Genomic DNA, 20,873 nt, shown 5'->3' with positions numbered 1-20,873 from the left:
TTCCTTCCTTCCTCTTTTTTCTTTCCTTCCCTTTTTCTTTCTTTTTCCTTCCCTCCCTCCCCCTCCCTCCCTCCCTCCCCCTCCCTCCCTCCCTTTCTCCCTAGCATGTGGAGCTTAGAAATCTAGAAATATTAGTAGTAGGTAATAATTCAGCATTGGGAGACTGCATGGGGGTGCAAATGTACCATATGGGGGAAAGTATCCACAATAATGAACATCACTTTATACCACAGATACAAACACATTTTGTATCTATTAAACAAAGTCATATTAGACACAGAGATTACTATTCAAAGACCATGTAGCATGTATTTTATTATGCACAACCCAAATAAGAATGTGAATCCCCACTGCTGGGGGTTCAAATTATACTGCATTTGGACCACTCAAAAACAAGTTTTATAGGAATGAATAATCACTCAGAAGTTCTCCAGACAGACAGTAGCTGACACATTGTTTTGTCACTTTTCATGGTTATCAGTCATTCCAAAAAAAAAAGACACATAGCTACATTAGCAATAGGGAAGGTGAACAGATATACAAAGTATGTTTCCAGTGATGTGTGTGGCAAATAAAAATAATTTTGAAGAAACATGATTAAAAAATGCTTTTTGGAATTTCAGAATCCTTTCTTCTGGTACTACATCCTTCCCTTCTGCTTAATCCACTTCAATTTATGGTTTTCTGAGGGTAGATGGGTAGACTGCAGGGGCAGTGGCACGAATCTTGCCCCAAGACTAGCTGTAAGATAAGAAAACCAACTGAGCTGGAGTCAGAATGCTCAGCTTATAATCCTGCAGTGTTTATACTTACACAGCTTTGTGGGGCGCCTGGCTGGCTCAGTTGTTAAGCGTCTGCCTTCGGCTCAGGTCATGGTCCCAGGGTCCTGGGATCGGGCCCCGCATCGAGCCCCGCATCAGGCTCCCTGCTTGGCGGGGAGCCTGCTTCTCCCTCTCCCTCTACTCCCCTGCTCCTGCTTCTCTATCTCAAATAAATAAAATCTTAAAAAAAAAAAAACAAAAAAAACCAACCCAGCTTTGTGAGACTGAAGGAATCTTAAGGTCTTTAAGTTGTTCTTGTCTATAAAGTTGAAAATGAGAAAACTGGACCCGAGGATTTGTAGGGTTCCTTCCTTCCAGCTCCAATGTCCACCAATCTTCCTTTTCTAAACTGAATCATCTCCACCCAAAGCTATGTTGGTGTCACATCATCCTGGGACTCTGTTTTGCTGCTTTTTGATCTGATGACAGATGGTGGCCTGCAGACGAGTCAACAGTGTAGCTGGGAGTAGATGATGAAGCTGGCTGGGTCCATGACTGGATGAGAGGAGTGTCACATGCCCCTAACACAAAGATGTATCAGACTGTGCAGGAGGTCGATTCACTGAACTAGTAGGAGCTAATTATGTATGCAGAAAATGCCAAGGGTTGTAGGTCTCTAGAGCCCTATCTGCACATCCACATACTTTTCCTGCTAGGGATTCAGCACAGAAGTCCTGTTAAAATCAGCACAGTAGTTCTAGCTACCAACTTAGTATCCATGAGTCTAGCTTGGGTCTTAATGCATTAATAAGGAGGATTGATTACAAAAGACATTTACTATATATTGTTACTTTTAATTAAATTACTTTATGAAGGTACCTTTAAAAAAAAAAAAAAACTTCTCTAATTTTCAAGGTACTCTCACATACTTTCCAAATCAGAATCACTAAGAGGTAGTGAGGAGAGGTATTACCATCTCCAGATTATGGATGAAGAATTGGGAGTTCCAAAAAGATTAAGCAGCAGCTTTAGTCTTAGGAGGTCGGAGGTTTGTAAATGATGATGCTGGGGTCAGGCCCAGGTATTCTAAGTCTCACAACACACGATGCTCCCAACAGAGACCGGGCGGATGGAGGCAGTTAGTCCATCGTCACTATGAGAAAAACAATTTAGCACGATGTTCTCACTCAGACCTTCAGAACAGCTTCAAGCTGACTTGCGGCCCCCAAGATGTGGAACTGTGATGGGATAATGAGGGTATCCCTCTGTATTAGTACAAGTGTACTGGTAGCACTGAACAAAAAGCCCCTCTCACAGACCCCAAGCTACGGGAAGATTGCAGGCAGCGCCCGGGCCTCAGCTGCTGACTCGGGGGGGCAGCCCCAACCCGCGGGGCAGCTATGGTCCATCTGTCTTTTCACGTGCTCTTAGAACGTGATGACGCCTGCTTCAAGTGTCTTTTCTCTTTTAAGAAGGTCGTCAGATATATTCAAGAAGGTCATCCACAGTGGCATTTAGAATTTAAATGTACCAGAATTTTTCTCTGTTCCCAAGATGCATTTTAAAAGACTAATCAACTAACTATCAATCTTCCATTTTCCATTCAACATTTCCTATTTTCTAAAGGGAAGTTCTCTTTCCTGGGTTCTAAAGTACAGTGATTTGACAAATAGGATCTGAAAAACAGGATTATACCCACATTAAGACTGTTCGTTTTTTTTCTGTCAGATCCATATTTTTCAGAATTTGGGACAGAATACTAATCTAAAATTTTTTTCATTTAAACCAGTTAGGTAATTTTGCCTTTTTTTCATTTTCATTGAAATAAATATCCTGTCTATGTACATACTGCAGAGAGCACTGCTTAGGCTGACTTTATTACCATACAGAAACGGTTAGAAAGATACTAACATATGAAGGTGTGTAGCTGTTTTATGTAAAATAGCTTTAATCTGGACAGATATGGCATTATTTAAATAAGTTCTCCACAGAGGACAGGAATGCCAGTTCAAACTCCTGATCAGAGAATCTGCTTACAGATGCCCGAGCACTGCTTCGGATTTGGAGTCTCTTTTCCTCAGACATGGAAAGAATATGAGCCATGGTCTCAGCATAGCCATCTTCGCTTTCAGCCAGAAATCCAGTTCTCCCTCCGTGGTGAGGCACGACAATGTCAAGCTTTGGGCCCCCGGAATTGTGGGCAAGGATAACCGTGCCAGCTGCCATACACTCAACAACTCCTAAGAAAAAACAAACAGAAACCACGTACGACATTTTGAGAGCAGTCATAGGAACAAGGATGAGCAGAAACCTCCACAAATTATAAGACACTCATGAGAAATTCAAGTAAATGTCTGTTGTGTTCATAAATTTGCTCATTAAACTTCCCCGGTACCAAATAATTCTAAGCTTTTTTTTCCTTTTTAAGCTTCAAAATAATGCTGCTTCACTCTTAACTGAAACAGGCAAGCAAGAACGGTCTGTAAAGAACAGACATACTGCGGATTAGAAAACAAAGTAGAAGACTACAGAATGCTAGCAAGACGGCAGATAATTAATGGTTACTGAAAGGTAAAAGGTGTAAAAAGGTATCAAAAGCAAAATTTCTGGAGTTCAAATGAGAGCATTAGGAGGTTTCCCTCCTCCCTCTACTTCTTCTCTTCTCCTTTGTTAGCAACTCTTCTTCTGCCCACTTCTGAACCGCTCTTGTTTTCAGTATTTTGCACCAGGGGCCTCCTCTCGCTGGGCACACTTTCCCTAGGCAATTCGACCCTCATCCATGGGGCTTCTGTAATGACCTGGACAACGACCCAGACAACTCCCCAGTCTGTGTTTCCAGGTCAGGTCCCTCATTTGCACTGCAGACTCATGTAGACAACTGCCCACAGGACACACACTTCCATGTCCCCCGGATCGTTCTAACTCTACATGCAGGGAACCTGGCTCATCAGCTGCCTCTCCTCCTGGAGTCCCGCCTCTAGGGAAAAGCCATCCACCATTCACACAGGTGTCCAAACTCAAAGCCCCAGCAGGTCCTCTCTGACTCTTTCTCCTCCGTTTAACAAATCCCATTCATTACCAAGTCCTGTTCAGTCGTGCTTCAGAAGCTCCCTTGAGTGTGTTTGCCTACCACCTTCGGACCCAGCACCTCGTCTAGGTTGCCCAACACATCCTCCTGCCTTTCCCGCCCGGCTCTCCCCGCTCCCCACCAATCCACCCCTGACTCGGCAATCGGAGTGAACTTGAGGAAACAGAAAGCTTTTAAATCCAACACTTAGACTCAGTCTCTCTTTCTCCCCCTGGCTTCACACGGCCATGTGATCTGGCCCCAGCTCCCCTCACACAGGCGTGCAGACCGAACCCTTAGTTCCTTGAGCGTGCAGGCTAATGCTCCTTTGTCACACCGGTCACAACGCCGCTCCCTCTGCTGGACATCTTCCTCTCTTCTGCAAGGCTAACTTCCAATTACTGTTCGGGCCCCTGCTTCCATGGCACGTCATTTCCTTGGGCAACTATTCTCCGACCGCACACATCTGTGTCAGGTGTTTCTCTTGGGCGCTTTCATGTCACCCCACACTTGCCCTGGCATAGCTCTCAGCACCCTGTCCAGTAAAGCACTGCTGAACTGGTCGGAGGCACACACAGAGCTGGAAGTCTCTGCACACCAGCTCCCGCCTGCCGCGCACCTGGCATAGTGAATGCTCGGTGCGTCTCCGTGCAAGAAGGCACAGAAGTCAGGCCCTGTACGGAAGCGCTGAATCACAGAGGTCTTGCTGCACGTCTGGGCTTCGTCGTGCGCTACCAACTAGGGACAGACAAGAGTATAAGATAAACTGTGGCCTTAGGAGAGGAAACTTCACTTGTATGTTCTTCGGTTTTCCCTGAACACCTGGCAGTGTGTGGCACAAAGTAGCCACTTGAGAGATACATCTTGAACCAGATCAGCCACAAACCAGCACTTGATTTTACATCAAAATGTATGCATAGCAGGAAGTCAGGGGTAGAGAGCGGATTTGTGCCAGACACAAGGAAGGCTAAATTAAAGGCTAAGGAGATTAAAGTCAGACACTTACAATGGGATTTGGCAGAAAGAGAGGCCATTCCAGTAATGAGTAGGGAATCAGCAGAACCAACAGAATTACTGTGAGGAGGCCAGTGAGCTCCTGAGGGCCTTTACCAAAACACATCTACGTGGGCCTCACCCAGAGATTTCAATTTGGTCCTTCAGTGAGATTAGGCCGGGAACCTGTCCCAGTCTGCAGATGGGGTTAGGTGGGGCAGGGAAACTGGGGCAGGTAAGAGCAGGGGCTGTCTGAGTGAGGATCCAGGATCTGCCTCTTACTGCGGCCGAACAAGGGCAAGTTCAAAACCTCTCTGTGCCTGCGTTTCTTTATTTGTAAAATGGAAATAAGAATATGTATGAAGCAGGGTTTCAGAGAGGATTAAATCAGATAAAGATTTCAACAGTGACCTACACACGCAGTCAGTTGTCAATAAATACCAGCTATTATTAGTGACTACATACAGTTATGTCCTGCAGGATCTCAAATGAAAAAAGCTTACTTGGTGGACTGGGAGAAGAGCACTAAGACTGGATAAAAACCTCCACAGTATCAATATTTTACCGAGAGGACCTAAAATGTACAGACAGACTCACCAATCCCAAAATGCTCATTCCACATGGTATGCAGACCAATTGTTGCTTCAGACAAGTAATTCTTTAACTCATCAAATGGGATGTTTATTTTAAATTCCACATCTTCTTGAATTCCTAGATCCTCAGAAAGCCTTCTCAGTTGGTTTACCCTCAGCTCATCATCTTGGTTTCGACAACCTCCAATGAGGACAAGTTTCAATGGAGGCAGTGACTCAGCCACCTTCTTATTCAGCAATTTAGCAAAGGCTTTGATCTGCAAAGGATGATTCTTTTCAGGCCGGAACTGGCCAATGGAAACCAGTAAATGGCCTGGGGTCGTCTTTTTGTCACGTAAGGGAATTTCCAGAAATGTCTGCACATCACAAGGTGGATAAACAATGTTAGTGCAATTCCCAACTTTCCACAGGGAGAGAATGTGGTTTAGTGTCCAAGAAGAATTGACCATCACTACATCACTGCAAGAACCAACAAGTCCATAAACAAAAGCAAATAAATAATAATAGATGAGCTTTACTTTGCTAAGCAAAGGATTCCTGGTAATGAAGGCTGCATTGTTAAATCCAACATTTTGATTCTTCACTACGGAGAGCATGTCTGTGCTGATCGTGGGATAATGAACATAGCTTCCGATGCGACAACCGCCTAAATACTTAAACAGAGGAAGTGTAAACGCGTATCCCATTGAATCGATGTAGACGTCGGGAACACACTGCATTAGAGCTTCCCAGCCAAGAAGAATGGACCCTAGACTTTGGCCCAGCAATGTGAAGTGAGGATAGAGTGAATCTTCCACAAGGTAGCGTTTCCTTAAGAAAACAAACTTCACTGGGTGAGTGAGTCTGATGTTAAATCTTCGGAAAGCACCTTCTAGTATCTGCTGACCACTGACGTTAACATCTCCAGTATAAACGACATAAACTGCTTCAGGATACCTAAAACAGAATGTAATAGTTAAGGTTTTCATTAGTTTAGGTGAAAACCAAGCAAAAAGTTGTAGATAATTATCTTCTCACAATCATAAAGAGGGTTATTTTTAGATTGAAAAAAAAAATGCTTTCCATTCATTGTACTTGGTCTACTGATGCTCCTCTTTCTGGAGTCTTCTGCTGCTCTGCGAGCGAAATGTTAGTCCTCCAAATAAGACCGCTCATTCTTTGCTATTTCCTCTTCTAAGAACTTCACATAGCACAGACATCAACAAAAATTGCTGATTGACATTTCCGTTTTTAAGAAATATTCAGCAACTTTATTTTGACAACTCTCTCAATATAAAATGGTAATAAAATACTAATAACATTCACAAACAAGAGTTAAAATTTACTAAATGTATCTCTAGATAGGATCATAAATGCTAAAACGTTACTCAGTGTTTTTATCTGAGATGCAACAAGATTCTAAAAGCTAGATCTGGTGCCTGCATCAAAATTAGATATGATATAATTATAATGGAAATATGTAAAACTACACTCTTATGACTATTTATGCTTTTGGCATTTGTTCTGATTGTGTGTGTTTTTAGTTATTCTTTGAGTCATCAAACATTTATTCCGTATCTAGTATGAGCTAGTAGGTTCTGGGGATTCAGAGATTAGTCTTTACCTTCAAGGAGCTGAGTCCAGTGGGAGAGACAGATATATAAACATAAAACTGCAAAACTGTGTGATATGTGTTGATAAAGATAGCCATAGGGTGTTGTGCAGGCCTAAAGGATGGGCATCTAACTGCACCTCCCAGCAGCCAGAATGATCCTTAGAAAATGTAAAAAGGATTGTCACCTCTGGTTGCTTAAAGATGGCCACAAATTCTTTGACACTTATCGAGTGGTGGGATCTATGTCCCCTCCCCTGGAATAACAGTGGGCTCTGTGACTCCTTTTACCATTAGACTATGTCAAAGGTGACATTTCACCAGTTTCTAGACCCAGGCTCTAAGAGATGGCAATTTCTACTTTGCTCTAGAGAAGTCAGCTGTCATGTAAGGAGTCCGGCCATCCTGAGGCTGCCATATTGTGTGCAAGCCCAAGGCAGTCACGTGGAAAGCCTGCGGGGTGACAGAGACGCCTGACCCGTGCCCCTCACCCTCAGCCACTGGAGCTGTTGCAATTGTCCCAGCCCAGGAAGCAGACACGTTAAGAGAGGCCTTCAGATGACTCGGCCCCAGTTACCATCTAGCTGCAGCCGCTTGGCATGAGGGATTCCCAACAGGGCCTGTCAGTCCCCAGACAGTTAGAAATAATGATACATTCTTGTTTTAGCTATTACATTTTGGGGAGGTTATGCAGCAACAGATAAGCAGAGTGTCATCCCTCTGTTTGAAGTCCTCATAGGGTTTTCCATAGCACTCAGAACAAAATCTAAACTCCTTACCCTATTCACTCAAGCCCTGTGTAACGCTGGCCCTGCCTCCACTCTCTCAGCCAAACTGGATTCCTTTCTGTGAACAAGCCAAGCTCCTTCCAGTCTCAGGGGACTTGCAGGAGTTGTTTCCTCTGCTTTGAATTCTCTTTTCTCATCTTCACTGTCTTTTCCTGAGGCAGACAGTATGGTTTGTGGTTTATAATGCGGACTCTGGTAACTCAGTTTCCTTGTCTGTCAAATGAGGGTAACAGTAACAACCTCATACGGTTGTTATGAGGACTGAGTGAGCTAATCCGTGTAAAGCACTTCAAACGATGCCTGGCATCCAGTAAATGCTCAGTAAATTTCAGCTCCTTTGTCATTTAGACTAAAGCTAAGTATTAACCCCCTGGAGATTTTCCCTAATTACTCAGTCTAAAGTGTGGACTCACAAATTATCCTATTCGATTTTCTCACATAGCATTTCTCACCATTTGATATTTTTCTTTTTGCTTATGATCTTGTCTCTCTCTCTCAACTAAAATCTAAGGTCCATGCATGGTAGAGCTGTCACAAAACTTTACCAATGCCCTCAAGAGCTAGATAATCCAGTTAGACAAGTTAATGCACAGAGTTATGAGAAGCAAAGAACCGGAGGGATTAGAGTAGGAGTAGGGAAGGCCTCAAGGAGATGGATAGTAAGCAGAGACTTAAGAAAATGTTCTGAATCTAGGCAGTTATGGAAGATGGCAGAGGAAATGCAGGGGTGGCGGCTGGAAGCCATGATGAGCCAAGAGTATAGCAATGTAGAGCAAAGGGAATTCCACGTGAAGGCTCTGGAACTGGATGAAGGGTGTGTGCCAGGATGTAGCATAACCATGGAGGAATAATAGTTTTCCTCCTATGATACAACCATCATTGGAACTTGGACTTTACTATGTTTGTTCCTTTCTACAAGGGGATCGTAAACATTTTTGGGGTGAGTATGGGGGTGCGGGTGGGGAGAAGGAAGCCTAAAACTTTAAATGACCCGTTAACAGCATACTTTTTCTAACATGGTAACTTAAGACTTCTAACTGGTAATGATATCAACATCAGAATCAAATAGATGCTTTTACAGAGATTATTTCCTGTGTACCACTACTGACTAAAAGTATTCAGGTTTAAAGCGCTCCCCATGACTTGGTATATTTACTATTCAACTTCTTCTCCACACATTCTTCCAAGGTAACAGTTATCCCCACTAAATTTTGCCATCAAAGGGCAGGTACTGGGCGCCTGGGTGGCTCAGTTGGTTAAGCGACTGCCTTCAGCTCAGGTCATGATCCTGGAGTCCCGGGATCGAGTCCCGCATCGGGCTTCCTGCTCAGCAGGGAGTCTGCTTCTCCCTCTGACCCTCTTCCCTCTCGTGCTTTCTATCTCTCACTCTCTCTCTCTCTCAAATAAATAAATAAAATCTTTAAAAAAAAAAGTTTTTAAAAAAAGGGCAGGTACTTTCCCTTTCTATTTCTTTATCATATCAACTAAAATTCAATAGGATCTTGTAAGGCGGGCTGCCATATAACAGAATTATTTCCTTATTGAAGAACAGTTAATTCCTGGCTATGAATAAGGTATTCATATCTGGATAATGGTGAATATCTGGATAATGATTTTTTTTTTAAATGGTAATAATAGAGTAAATTAGCTAAGAAAGATGCATACCTACTTTTTCTGCAGGGCTCTTAAGGCACACCACAAAACTCTTTCTCCTCCTCCGCCAGCATTGCAGTATGGATGAAAAAATGCAACCACCATTTGCTTTTTCTCATTTTTGCTAGTTGATACTGACGCTTTCTTTCTCTGTAGCAGCAGTCTGATTCCCCAGAGGATAATGAACAGACATATACATAAAGTTCCACAGACTGTCAGCCCAGGGAGGAATAATGAATAAAAAAATCTGAAACAAAAAGCAAAATGTAAAAATCGACACAATGCCCATTCAAAAGAAACTACAAATTAAAGTCTGCTTTTACATATCCGCTTTCTATATTAATAGTGAAGACAAAATTTTTATAGCTGGAAGTCTGCTAACAAAATACTCAATTTTTAATATTCTAACACCTATAAAATGTCCAATGTCAAAAGGTAATCCTCTTTAATTTCAATCTCCACAGAATGCTAGCAATTTAATATAACTTTTCTTAATTGGCAGTGAAAATCAATGATCAGCCACCTTTCTCCTAACAGTGTGTATGTGTTAAAGGATTAAAAACAAATTTAATTACTAACCTTAACAAGACATGATTAGGAATGGCATCTGACCCTCAAAATTATGACACAGAACTCAAGCAATATGTCTTTGAATGATCAATAATGAACTCTTTTTTTTTTTAAAGATTTTATTTATTTATTTGACAGAGAGAGACAAAGTAAGAGGGAGAACACAAGCAGGGGGAGTGGGAGAGGGAGAAGCAGGCTTCCCACTGAGCAGGGAGCCCGATGCGGGGCTCAATCCCAGGATCCTGGGATCATGACCTGAGCCGAAGGCAGATACTTAACGACTGAGCCACCCAGGCACCCCAATACTGAACTTTTAGTTAGGTAAAAGTTTGATGATATAGTAAATCATTTTCATTCTCTCACTTCACCTCAAATAGAAAATTTCTGGGGCAAGAGGAACTTAGATACCTCCATTTCTTTTCTTTTCTTTTTAAAGATTTTATTTTATTTATTTGATGGAAAGAGAGAGCACAAGCTAGGGGAACGGCAGGCAGAGGGAGAGGGAGAAGCAGGCTTAATGCTGAGCAGGGAGCCTGACGCGGGGCTCGATCCCAGGACCCTGGGATCATGACCTGAGCTGAGGGCAGCCGCTTAACTGACTGAGCCACCCAGCTGCCCGATACCTCCATTTCTATTACAAGTTCTGCATTTGATCTGTTTCTATGACCCTAAAATCACTGCCTTCCTTCAGGTGCCTCTAAATGAGTTGCCAAAAATGCACCAACAATCTACTTCACTCACATTAGTGAACTCGCTCCGACACTGACTGCTAAAAGGCTCTCTTACTGACAGGCTGACTAAAGCTCTGCAAACACAAGGAAGGACCCAGGCCTGTTCACCACTGGATGCCAATGCCTAGCATAATACCTGGCACAAAGAAGGCATCCACTAAGTATCTGTTGACTGAATACAAAATTTTATTACCTCCTCGGATGTCTCTTAGATTGTGTTAAAATAATTTTTCGAAGTATGTTTTTCTGTTAGGGGTTGAGCAATATAGTTGGTCCCTAACCTCATAGTTTTTATATCTTGCCTACCCTTTGTAAGGAGGAAGAGCTTGTAAGGCATAAAAACACTAAAATACTAAAACTTAAATACTGAAATTCAGGACCAGGGAAAACAGAGTTAAAGTATTTGGTGGGGAGGGGGTGACAAGTGGGGGACAAAGATATAGAAGCTCTAAGCTTGTACATAGTAGTGAATAGCAGATTGGGCTCTGAAGGACTTAATGACCCAGGACATACGAAGATATTTTGTACAGTTACAAAGTTCTCACTGTCCATAAGTAGAAAACACATGGATTCTTCAGAGAATATCTTACTCATATTTAGTTTGGAAATAAATTTCTCATGTGGTATTTCCTATTGTGAATAAGTCTACTACCTGAAGAGGTATTTGACTTATTAAAATGATTTGGTCTCAGGATAACTTTAAACTCTTAAAAATAACTGAAGACCCCATACAGCTTTTGTTTCTATCAGAATTTCCCAACCTCGGCACTACTGACATTTTGGACCACATAATTTCTTTGTTGTGAGGGTTATCCTATGCGTTATAGGATGTTCCTGGCCTCAACCCACTGGATGCCCATAGTACCGTACCAATGATGGCCGTAAGAATTATCCCCAGGATGCCTGGGTGGCTCAGTTGGATAAGCGACTGCCTTTGGCTCAGGTCATGATCCTGGAGTCCCAGGATCAAGTCCTGCGTCAGGCTCCCTGCTCAGCAGGGAGTCTGCTTCTCCCTCTGACCTTCCTCCCTCTCATGCTCTCTCTCTACCATTCTCTCTCTCAATAAATAAATAAAAATCTTAAAAAAAAAAAAAGAATTATCCCCAGACATTGCTAAATGTCCTGCAGGGGTAATATCACCTCTTGTTGAGAACTACTCATTTAAATTGATTGTATCTACCAATATTTAGCATATTAGAAATGAAACTGAGGAATTAAAAACATTATGAATTATCCCAAAAGTAATGACAAATCCATTACATGTTAATATATCTTAGTTTTACTAAAACAAAAAAACAAAACCCTATATTTTCCAAACCAAAAATAAATAAATAAATAAATAAAAAATAAATAAATAAATAAATAAATAAATAAATTCGGTAAGAAGGCTATCACTGTTTTATATTTTTGCAAGATTCTTTAATGTCTGGCTTAACAGAAAACAGTGGCTTTTCACATCTGCTTCTGCATTCAATCTTGGTGCTACATTGTTTTATTTGAAGTATATGAAGGCAATCCAGGCTCACTCAGATATGTAGTAGGAAGAGGGAGTATGTTTAAATAGCCCTTTCAGATACAGTATTTTTCTGGGATATTATACCAAATTAGACAAGTGGCAATTTCTTAATGGCCAGGTGCAACATGGAATATGAAACTGAATCAATGACCTTTTCATTCTCTGTTTTATTGAAATCTACTGGTCTTACAATTTGAATGAATCTTTTACCTATACATGATTTTGTAACATCATGACTTGATTATATGGAAATTATTGGTTCATGACTCATGGAGACTTTCCAAATGTGGGCACATTTCATTGTACAATATCCCCAAATCACATTTGTTAATATCACTGACCATCTCATCAGGAAAATCTTTTAATTACTGGAAAGTGGTCAAGCTCTGAATGGCAGATACAAGTTTTCCAAAGTTCTAATTTTCATGCGAAAGTTCAAACAAACTTTATTATTAGCAACAAATTTTGTCACTTGTTTTCTTTGAAATGACAGGTCACTTCATTTTCATTTTCTTTTTTTTTTAAAGATTTTATTTATTTGACAGAGAGAGACAGTGAGAGCAGGAACACAAGCAGAGGGAGTGGGAGAGGGAGAAGCAGGCTTCCCGCTGAGCAGGGAGCCCGATGTGGGACTCGATCCCAGGACCGCGGGATCATGACCTGAGCCGAAGGCAGACGCTTCACGACTGAGCCACCCAGGCGCCCAGGTCACTTCATTTTCAAATAACCAAGTCAGAAGATCCACAGTTTATCTGTCAGTAATTCTTTCAAGTAGAAACCATGTCCCATAAAAAAAAGTGTCTATGGGGTGACTGGGTGGCTCAGTCGTTACGCAACTGCCTTCAGCTCAGGCCATGATCCCAGGGTCCTGGGATTGAGTCCCACATCGGGCTCCCTGTTCAGGGGGGAGCCTACTTCTCCCTCTCCCACTCCCCCTGCTTGTGTTCCCTCTCTCACTGTGTCGCTCTCTGTCAAATAAATAAGTAAAAAATCTTAAAAAAAAAAAGTGTCTAATTCAGCTTGCAACTTAGCAATCATACAAGAGCTTTTCCTTGAGATAACCATCATACCTCAGTATGGAGACATTATATAGAATATTAAAAAGATATGTATTCAAATCAAGGGTTAATATGTAACAAAATTAATTTTTACTGTTACAAGGACATTGTTAATAAAACTGGCTTTAGCAAGTGCATGGTATCAAAAAACACAAGACTATTAGAACACTTTGACATCACTGCCTCAATTTGTGCTAAGTAGCAATTTTATCCACCATTACTTTTGCACTATCGGTGCAAACATAAATATAATGAAAAAGCAAATGTTATCTTAAATTATTATAAAAATAGTTTTGACCTTGAAGAACTACTAAAAGGGTCTTGGGGACCTGCTAGGTCTATGCCCATACTTTGAGAACCACTGTCTTAAAGGATGAACAGAGAGCACCTGAGTGGCTCAGTCGTTAAGCGTCTGCCTTCAGCTCAGATCGTGATCCCAGGGTCCTGGGATCGAACCCCCCCCCCCCCCCCCCCCCCCCCCCGCATTGGGCTCTCCACTCAGCAGGAAGCCTGCTTCTCCCTCCCCCACTCCCCCCTGCTTGTGTTCCCTCTCTTGCTGTCTCTCTCACCATCAAATAAATAAAAATAAAATCTTAAAAAAAAAAAAAGGATGAACAGAGTTTGACATTAGTGGTAAGATTTGTGATTTATTTAACATTTGGGATATATGAATTCATTAAAGCAGTATTATATAGCTTTCCCAGGACAAGCCAAAAGCCTATTTAATTTAAAAATGTGGCTGACCTATAGAGTACAAAGATTTTTATGGCATTTCCTTCTAATGATTTAAGTGGTAAGATTCATGTGATATATTTTCAAATTGAACGATTTAACTTGAATCAGAAAAAAATCATATTAATGACTAAAGTTGAGCCAGTCCTTTATTCTGTTAGTTTCAAAGACACAGACTCTATAAATAAATTTATTAAACATTCTATAGTACTTGTACATTAAAACTACCCATTTTAGGGGCGTCTGGGTGGCTCAGTCAGTCACGCGCCAGGCTCAGGTTATGATCTCAGGCTCCTTGGATCCAGCCCCTTGTCAGGCTCCTAGCTCAGCAGGGAGTCTGCTTAAGAATTCTCTCTCCTCCTCTCCCTCTGCCCCTCCCCCATCACTAAAATAAATAAATCTTAAAAAAATACCCATTTTAGAATTTGTTTAAATATAACTAAAAATATGTGCCATTAAATAATGCTTACCATAGAAACACAAAGCTTTAAAAAGATAACTGTAATCAACAGTGAGTCATTCATTCAACAAACACTTATTTAGCCATTATAATGTGCAAAGCACTGAATTAGGGATATTTCAAATGGCAGGGAAGAATATAAAGCCTCTGCAAACAGAATTTCCTGTTCAAAATGTTTTAAATAATCATTATAGAATTTGATGTAGAGGGGACAAAAATGAAGAAACAATACCTGAATTTTGGAGAGAAATCTATATACTGCTATTCAGGATGCTATGTGTTAATTACAAATTTTCAACCTGAACAAAAATAGTTCTTTCAACCATCTACACAGTTGAAAGAACTGTGTAGATGGAATATACTAGGTCTTCTTTTTCTTCTTCTTCTTTTTATAAATACAGGGCAAGGCACGTAAAATACAGTAGTATTACAATAACAAATATAGGAAAAAAGTCTGGGTTTTTTTCACCAAAATGTTAACAGTAATCATCTCTGGATGGTAGCATACCTGGCGAATTTTCTTTTTTGCTCATCTATTTCTTAACTTTTCTACAAGAAACAATGTATTACCATGTGATAAAATTTTATGTAACTATTTTTACATCAACCAGAAATAAAGATCAATGGATAATCATGAAGCAGAGGATTCAACATAAACTTTATATTGGTGAAAATTAAAAGAACCCTCACTAAAATGGAGTCAGGAGGTCAGAAGGGGCAACGCAAAAGAAGCCCTATCACTTACATATCAATTTCATGAAGCACTGTCAGTTCTAGCCTCCAACAGAAAAATCCTAAAGGGGAAGGAACTGTCAATTATAGACCCCAAAAGAAGAATCCTAAACAGGAAGAAATCATCACTAACAGGCCCCAAAAGGGAACGGTGTACATCGCATCTCCTACAAGAGTACTTCTGCAACTCGGCCAATGAGAAATCCTCACCACTCTAGCTTTTCTCCAGACTTTCCTTCAACCCCACCCCCAAGTTCCTCCTCCATCAACAATGGTCCTGTCCTTTGTCGGACTTGCCTATGGTTTTGCCGTAACTTGTGTATCCAGAAATGCAATTCTCTGCTATTCCCGGAAAACAAAACAAAACAAAATCATTTTTGCTGTTAAGAGAGATGTTTTATTTTTAAGGTTAACATACTTAAGTGACATATGTTAACAGTGACAGTTCCGGTGAGTGAAAGCGGGGAAACTATGACAGGAGAAGGAAGAGCCAGTTTATTCTTTACCAAAAGGAGAGACACGATAGTTTGGAAAATGATTCGTGGCTCAGTCATAAAGAAAAACGAGGACTGAATATGAATAATTTATGAAAGAAGAATTGGAGTGCGAAGAAGAGAGAGAAAAAAACAGGAAGGGAAACTCGATCCCGCACCAGAATGGGGCAGGAGAAGAAAACGCGGTAAACTGAGTCTTTAACCCACTCAGCTCCAGTCTGAGTGGAGACTCCAAAGTGAGAGGAAGAGCGCTCACTGTCCTTGAAGAAATTGCCTAGACCCGTATCAAGAAGATCCTCCTCCCCGCAAATTTCAGTTGCACCGGGCGGACAAATAACACCGTGAAACAAAACGCCTGCAAACCCATACCACCTGCTCCTCACCTCAATAACTCGCACAGGTACCAACCCCCTTTGGTGGTCGCCATCTTTCCTCGACCCCCGAACTCAGGAAGCGCTTCTCTGTTCCTCTTCTCTATTGGCTCCTGAGGAAGCGGGAGGTGTTCTCTCCGCCCTCACGGGGCACATTGTGCATTTCAATTGGCTGCTGGTAGTAGCTTCCCACGGCCTTCCAGCCAATAGAATCTTCCGAGGGGGAGCCAAGTTTTCGGCGTGGCGCACAAGGATCCCGCCCCTCTAGTGGGCGGGGCCGTAGTGGGAGTTGGGCTGCGGAGGGCGTGGCCTGTGATGGACAGTCGGCGCGCCCGTCCTACGCCCCCTCCCCCACTGGAAGCCCCTAGCGCGGAGCCTGCCTGCGGTTAAGACCAATGGGAGGCCCTTGCGCGTCTCAGATCGATTTTCCAAGTGCGGAGTTCAGCCCTGCGGCTGCTGCAGCGTCTGGGATCCGCTGTGCTCTGGAGCCAGGCGCGGAGCGGAGAGGGAGCTGTGCGGAGCCGACCCGAAGCCGGCGCCCGCCACGCCGCACCTTCCCCGGTTGGCGAGCCCTGGCATCTGCATCTCCGGTCCGGCTCTGCGCCGCTCGCCCGCTCTCCTGTCCTTTTCAGCACACGCCGGAGGCCGAAGACCGAGTCCGCAGCGCACCGGCCCGAGGTAGCGGAGACCTGGGAGGGATGACCGGCTCCCGCCTGGGGCACCGGCAGGGCCGCCTCCGGGTGTGAGTGAGGGTCCGAGGCCCACCCTCCGCTCTGGCGCTCATCCCCGCGCCTCCCCCCTTCCCCCAAGGGCCAGGGCGCCGTGGCGCGCAACTTTGAACCAGTTCGTAGGGCGAGGTCTGCTGACCCCTTGGTCTGGAATGCAGGGGCCGGTCCCCAGACCCATCCCCGGGTGAGACAGCCGAGCCGCAAGATGCCACCCACCGCCCGCTCCTCTTCTCCCCAGGTTTTAACGCCCCGCTTCTCGTCCACTAACCAGGTGACCTGGGGGCTCTGGGCCGATCACAGAAGAAATTAGCTCCTCCGGAGGAGGTTGCTTGAACAGGAAAGACAGATTACAGCCAGAGAAGAGGCCAGTCGGAAAGTAAGTTTCCTTCCCCGGGCGCTGTGTGCTCACATCTACCTAGAGGACTTTGCACGCCCACCTGCCGGCCTTTTCTCTGCGGCCCCGCGTGGCCGCAGGGCCGCCAGAGCCCCAGCCCCAGGGGAATCGGGGATCGTAGCAAGAGCACCCTCAGAAGAGGCATGGCATTAACGGGTTTGCAGGAACGATTGAAACCCCAGCACTTTTCCATTCATCTTTGTGTTAAGGGATCTGAAGCTGGAGATGTAAAGTGAGCGTCTAGTTGCTGTACAAGAGCTCTTAATTGCCCAGAACGATTAAATTAATTACCTAGAGAAGTTATTAAGAGTGCGCGGATCTCTTTATGATGTATTCAGGTCCTGCAACTTTTTTTTTTTTTTTTAAATAGGCTCCACACCCCCTGTGGAGCCCAACAGGAGGACTGAACTCAGGACCTTGAGATCAAGAGCTGCCTGAGCTGAGATCGAGTGGCGCATAATTGACTGAGCCACCCAGGCGCCCCCTGCAACTTTTCTTTTTTATAAAGAACTATTTTGAATTCATTTTAATTACACAAGTAACACAATAACGCGGTGACTTAAAAATTGCCAACAGTACAGAATTATTGAGCATGAAAAGCAGATCTACTTTCTAATTCTTTTCTGTTGATTTACATATGTCTTCATTTGTTCAGCAAACATTTATTGAAAACTTACTGTTTCGGGCATAGTGTTAAAGAACTGAAAGTACTGTGGTTAAAAAAAAATGTGTGTGTGTGTGTATATATATCCAGAGAAATCTTTAGATTTTGTATGTGTGTGGGTTTAAGATTTTTGTTTTGTTTCACATGAGATCACATAGTGTATATTCTCCAATCTTTTTTTTTTCTTTTCAGTAGAACTGTGTTTTAGAGATTATTTCAATTTAGTACATAAGCATCTGCCTTAAGTTTAACCTCTGTACAATATGGATGTATACCATGTGCATACCATAGTATGTTCATCTTTTCCCCGTGAGTGATCCTTCTGGGTGCTTCTAACGCCCCCCCCCCCCGCCCCCCGCCCTGCAAGCCTTGCTGTAGTGGACGTCCTTGTACATGATTTGTAGTGCTGACACTTGAGTATTTTTTAGGATAGACATGTAGGCCTGAACTGCTGGTCTACAGGTTTCTGAAGGTAACATTATTGTGTGCCCTTTTGTAGTGAAATCTGTCTTGGGCTCTGGTGGTATAGCAATGAAAGGTAAGTGGATTAATGGATTGTTAGAGTCTGGCTGATCGATGATTCTTAGTGTGATGACTCTGCATTTAATGGAGGTGTGAAGAACATGTGGGTGAGGGATGGCTCAGAAAGGGGGAGACACTTCCAGACCCCTGCAGTGCCCCCACCTCTCTACCCATCAGAAAAATCCTCATCCTTCCAGATCAAGCTCAAGATGCTTTCTCCTTGAAACTTTGATAACTGCTTCTCCCAATTTTGACCTCACCCTCTTTTGGATTCCTTAGATAATAGTATTAGCCGGCATTATTGAGCTAACCACTACTAGGCACTCTATGAAGTACTTTATACCCCCCTATGTGCACAAAACCCTTTGATATAGGTCTTATTTTCCTTTTATCACCATTTATTTAACAAATTTTTTTAGTATTGTGTGCCAGGCATTCTAGGCACTGGGGATCCAGCGAAGACTAAGACCCTGCCCTCAAGGAATTTATGCCCCAGAGGGAGATGCAGAAATGTAAAAGGGTAAACAAAGGGGCACCTCTGTGGTGCGGTTGGTGGCGCAGTTGGTTAAGCATTCAACTCCTGGTTTCAGCTCAGGTCGTGATCTCAGGGTCATGAGATCGGGCCCCATGTCAGTTCTGTGCTCTACACAGAGTCCACTTGAGATTCTCTCTGTTCACTCCCTCTGCCCCTTCTCCTGCTCTCTCTCTCTCAAATAAATAAATAAATCCTAAAAAAAAAAGTGGTAAACAAGTAGTGTAATTTCTGGTACTAATAAGCACTGTGAATAAATCAGGTTGTGGGAATTATAAATGACAGGGGAGGGGAGATGCAGGTGGTCAGGGAATTCTCTGAGGTGGTTGTATGAATAGAGACGTGAATGGTTCAGATTTGGGGGAAGTGTTCTAGGTTGAGGAACTAGAAGGTGTCAAGGTCCTCAGTCAGGAGTGACCTGAATGTTGGAGGATCTGTTAGAGAAAGCCAGAGTGGCTGGAGCAGAGAGGAGAGGGTGTGTGCAATACAAGGTCAGGGTTCATCTTTACAGAAGCTGAGGCAGAGAGAAGAAAGTTGCCCAAGGTCCTACAGGTAGTAAGAGGCAGATCTGGGATTGAGTCCTAGCCAGGTCTTTTGACTTTCTCAGGTTAGTATTTTCTTTCAAACTTCTTTGACACCTGGTCATACTGTCTGATATAATTATTTAAACTTATCTGAGTGTACCTATTAATTTTGCGACTCCTTGAAAGTAGGGACCAGGTTTGTATCTTTTTTTTTTTTAAGATTTTATTTATTTATTTTGAGAGAGAGAGAGAGAGTGCTTGCACAGCAGGGGGAGGGGCAGGGGGAGGGGCAGGGGGAGAGGGAGAGAGAATCTAAAGCAGACTCCATACTGAGCAAGGAGCCCAACCTAGGGTTTGATCTAACCCTGAAATCATGACCTGAGCCGTAACCGAGAGCCGGACACTTAACTGACTGAGCCACTTAGGAGCCCCTAGGTTTTTATCTCTTAAAATATATTCCCCAGGGTTGCCTGGGTGGCTCAGTCGGTTAAGCGTCTGCCTTTGGCTCAGGTCATGATCCCGGGGTCCTGGGATCGAGCCCCCCATCAGGCTCCCTGCTCAATGGGAAGCCTGCTTCTCCCTCTCCCACTCCCCCTGCTTGTGTTCCCTCTCTAGCTGTCTCTCTCTCTGTGTCAAATAAATAAATAAAATCTTTAAAAAAAAATATTCCCCATAGCCCATAATAAGAGGTGTACCACAGTCGTTCTTGAATGAATTACAGCAAGATGCTTCCCTCCCCTCTCTTGCCACCTTCCCCCCCGTCTTGTCTCTTCAGAGGCCTGTCTGGGGCAGCAGTGACCCTGGAAAGGAGGTGGTAGTTCATGACTGGGTCATTCAGCCTTCATTCACTCTGCCAACATGGAGTAGCTCCTCTGTCTCTGGTGCTGGGCCAAAGCAGAACAGAGGTGCAAGAGTGGCACAAAGATGAATAGAGGTCAGCCTCCATGCTCTTGGAGCGGACAGTCCCAGATGACTACACGGCACAGCACTCACAGGCAAGAAGGGTCAGCCCTTCCTGGGAGGAAGGCTACAAAAAGAACCTTAAGAAGAGGTGCTGTGTGAGTGAGGTCTTGAAGGAGAAGCACTGTGTGTCAGCCGGGTGCGCGGAAGAGTGAAGGGAGGGATGCCCCAGGTAGGGACCAGCATGTGCAAAGGTCCGGGGGATAGGAACGGAAAGACGGATTTGCTCTGAGTGGCTGAACAGGGCTGGAAAGGTGATGCTGGGAGGCCCTGTTGTTCAGGTCTTTTGGGCTTTATTCCACAGACTGGGGAGTTTGTGGAACCTGGGAAAACAGTGTGAGGTGCTCCTCCAAAGAAAAGGGTGAATGGGGAAGGGAGCTGCTGGAGACTTGCTTAGAGGCCTTTGCCAGTGGTCAGCCCAGCCAGACCCAAGGTGGCT

General features: G+C 43.5%; 3 protein-coding genes across 5 annotated transcripts in view; 2 read left to right on the top strand and 1 right to left on the bottom strand.

Moving 5' to 3' along the window:
• Window positions 1-2,937, top strand: part of NEK5 (NIMA related kinase 5) — a 57,458-nt gene extending 54,521 nt beyond the window's left edge. For both annotated transcript variants that reach the window (XM_027590478.2, XM_027590473.2), the window contains one exon: window positions 2,801-2,937. The gene's annotated coding sequence lies outside the window, so the exon portion shown is untranslated. The remainder of the gene's footprint in view (window positions 1-2,800) is intronic.
• Window positions 120-16,230, bottom strand: ALG11 (ALG11 alpha-1,2-mannosyltransferase). Its single transcript, XM_027590483.2, has 4 exons — window positions 16,123-16,230; window positions 9,463-9,693; window positions 5,419-6,350; window positions 120-3,001 (listed from the first exon to the last, which is right to left on the bottom strand). Exons 1-4 carry the CDS (start codon window positions 16,164-16,166, stop codon window positions 2,730-2,732), a joined length of 1,479 nt encoding a protein of 492 aa, XP_027446284.1. The 5' UTR covers window positions 16,167-16,230; the 3' UTR covers window positions 120-2,729.
• A 232-nt stretch (window positions 16,231-16,462) lies between these two features.
• Window positions 16,463-20,873, top strand: part of ATP7B (ATPase copper transporting beta) — a 73,234-nt gene continuing 68,823 nt past the window's right edge. The window contains exons 1-2 of one of the 2 annotated variants that reach the window (XM_027589521.2): window positions 16,463-16,788; window positions 17,110-17,214. The gene's annotated coding sequence lies outside the window, so the exon portion shown is untranslated. Of the gene's footprint in view, window positions 16,789-17,076; window positions 17,215-20,873 lie in introns of both variants that reach the window. The other variant, XM_027589522.2, reaches the window with a different exon arrangement.

Source organism: Zalophus californianus, chromosome 3, assembly GCF_009762305.2.
Source record: "Zalophus californianus isolate mZalCal1 chromosome 3, mZalCal1.pri.v2, whole genome shotgun sequence".
NCBI classification, from domain to species: domain Eukaryota; kingdom Metazoa; phylum Chordata; class Mammalia; order Carnivora; family Otariidae; genus Zalophus; species Zalophus californianus.
This window is presented reverse-complemented; position numbering and strand designations above follow the sequence as displayed.

Bases quoted from the DNA above. Each gene is read 5' to 3' on its own strand.
- ALG11 (XM_027590483.2), bottom strand. From the start codon at position 16,166: ATGGCGACCACCAAAGGGGGTTGGTACCTGTGCGAGTTATTGAG. The intron at 6,351-9,462 runs GTAGGTATGCAT...ATTCTGTTTTAG, and splicing joins TTAAGAGCCCTGCAGAAAAA to GTATCCTGAAGCAGTTTATG. The intron at 3,002-5,418 runs GTGAGTCTGTCT...GTTTTTTCTTAG, and splicing joins GAATGAGCATTTTGGGATTG to GAGTTGTTGAGTGTATGGCA.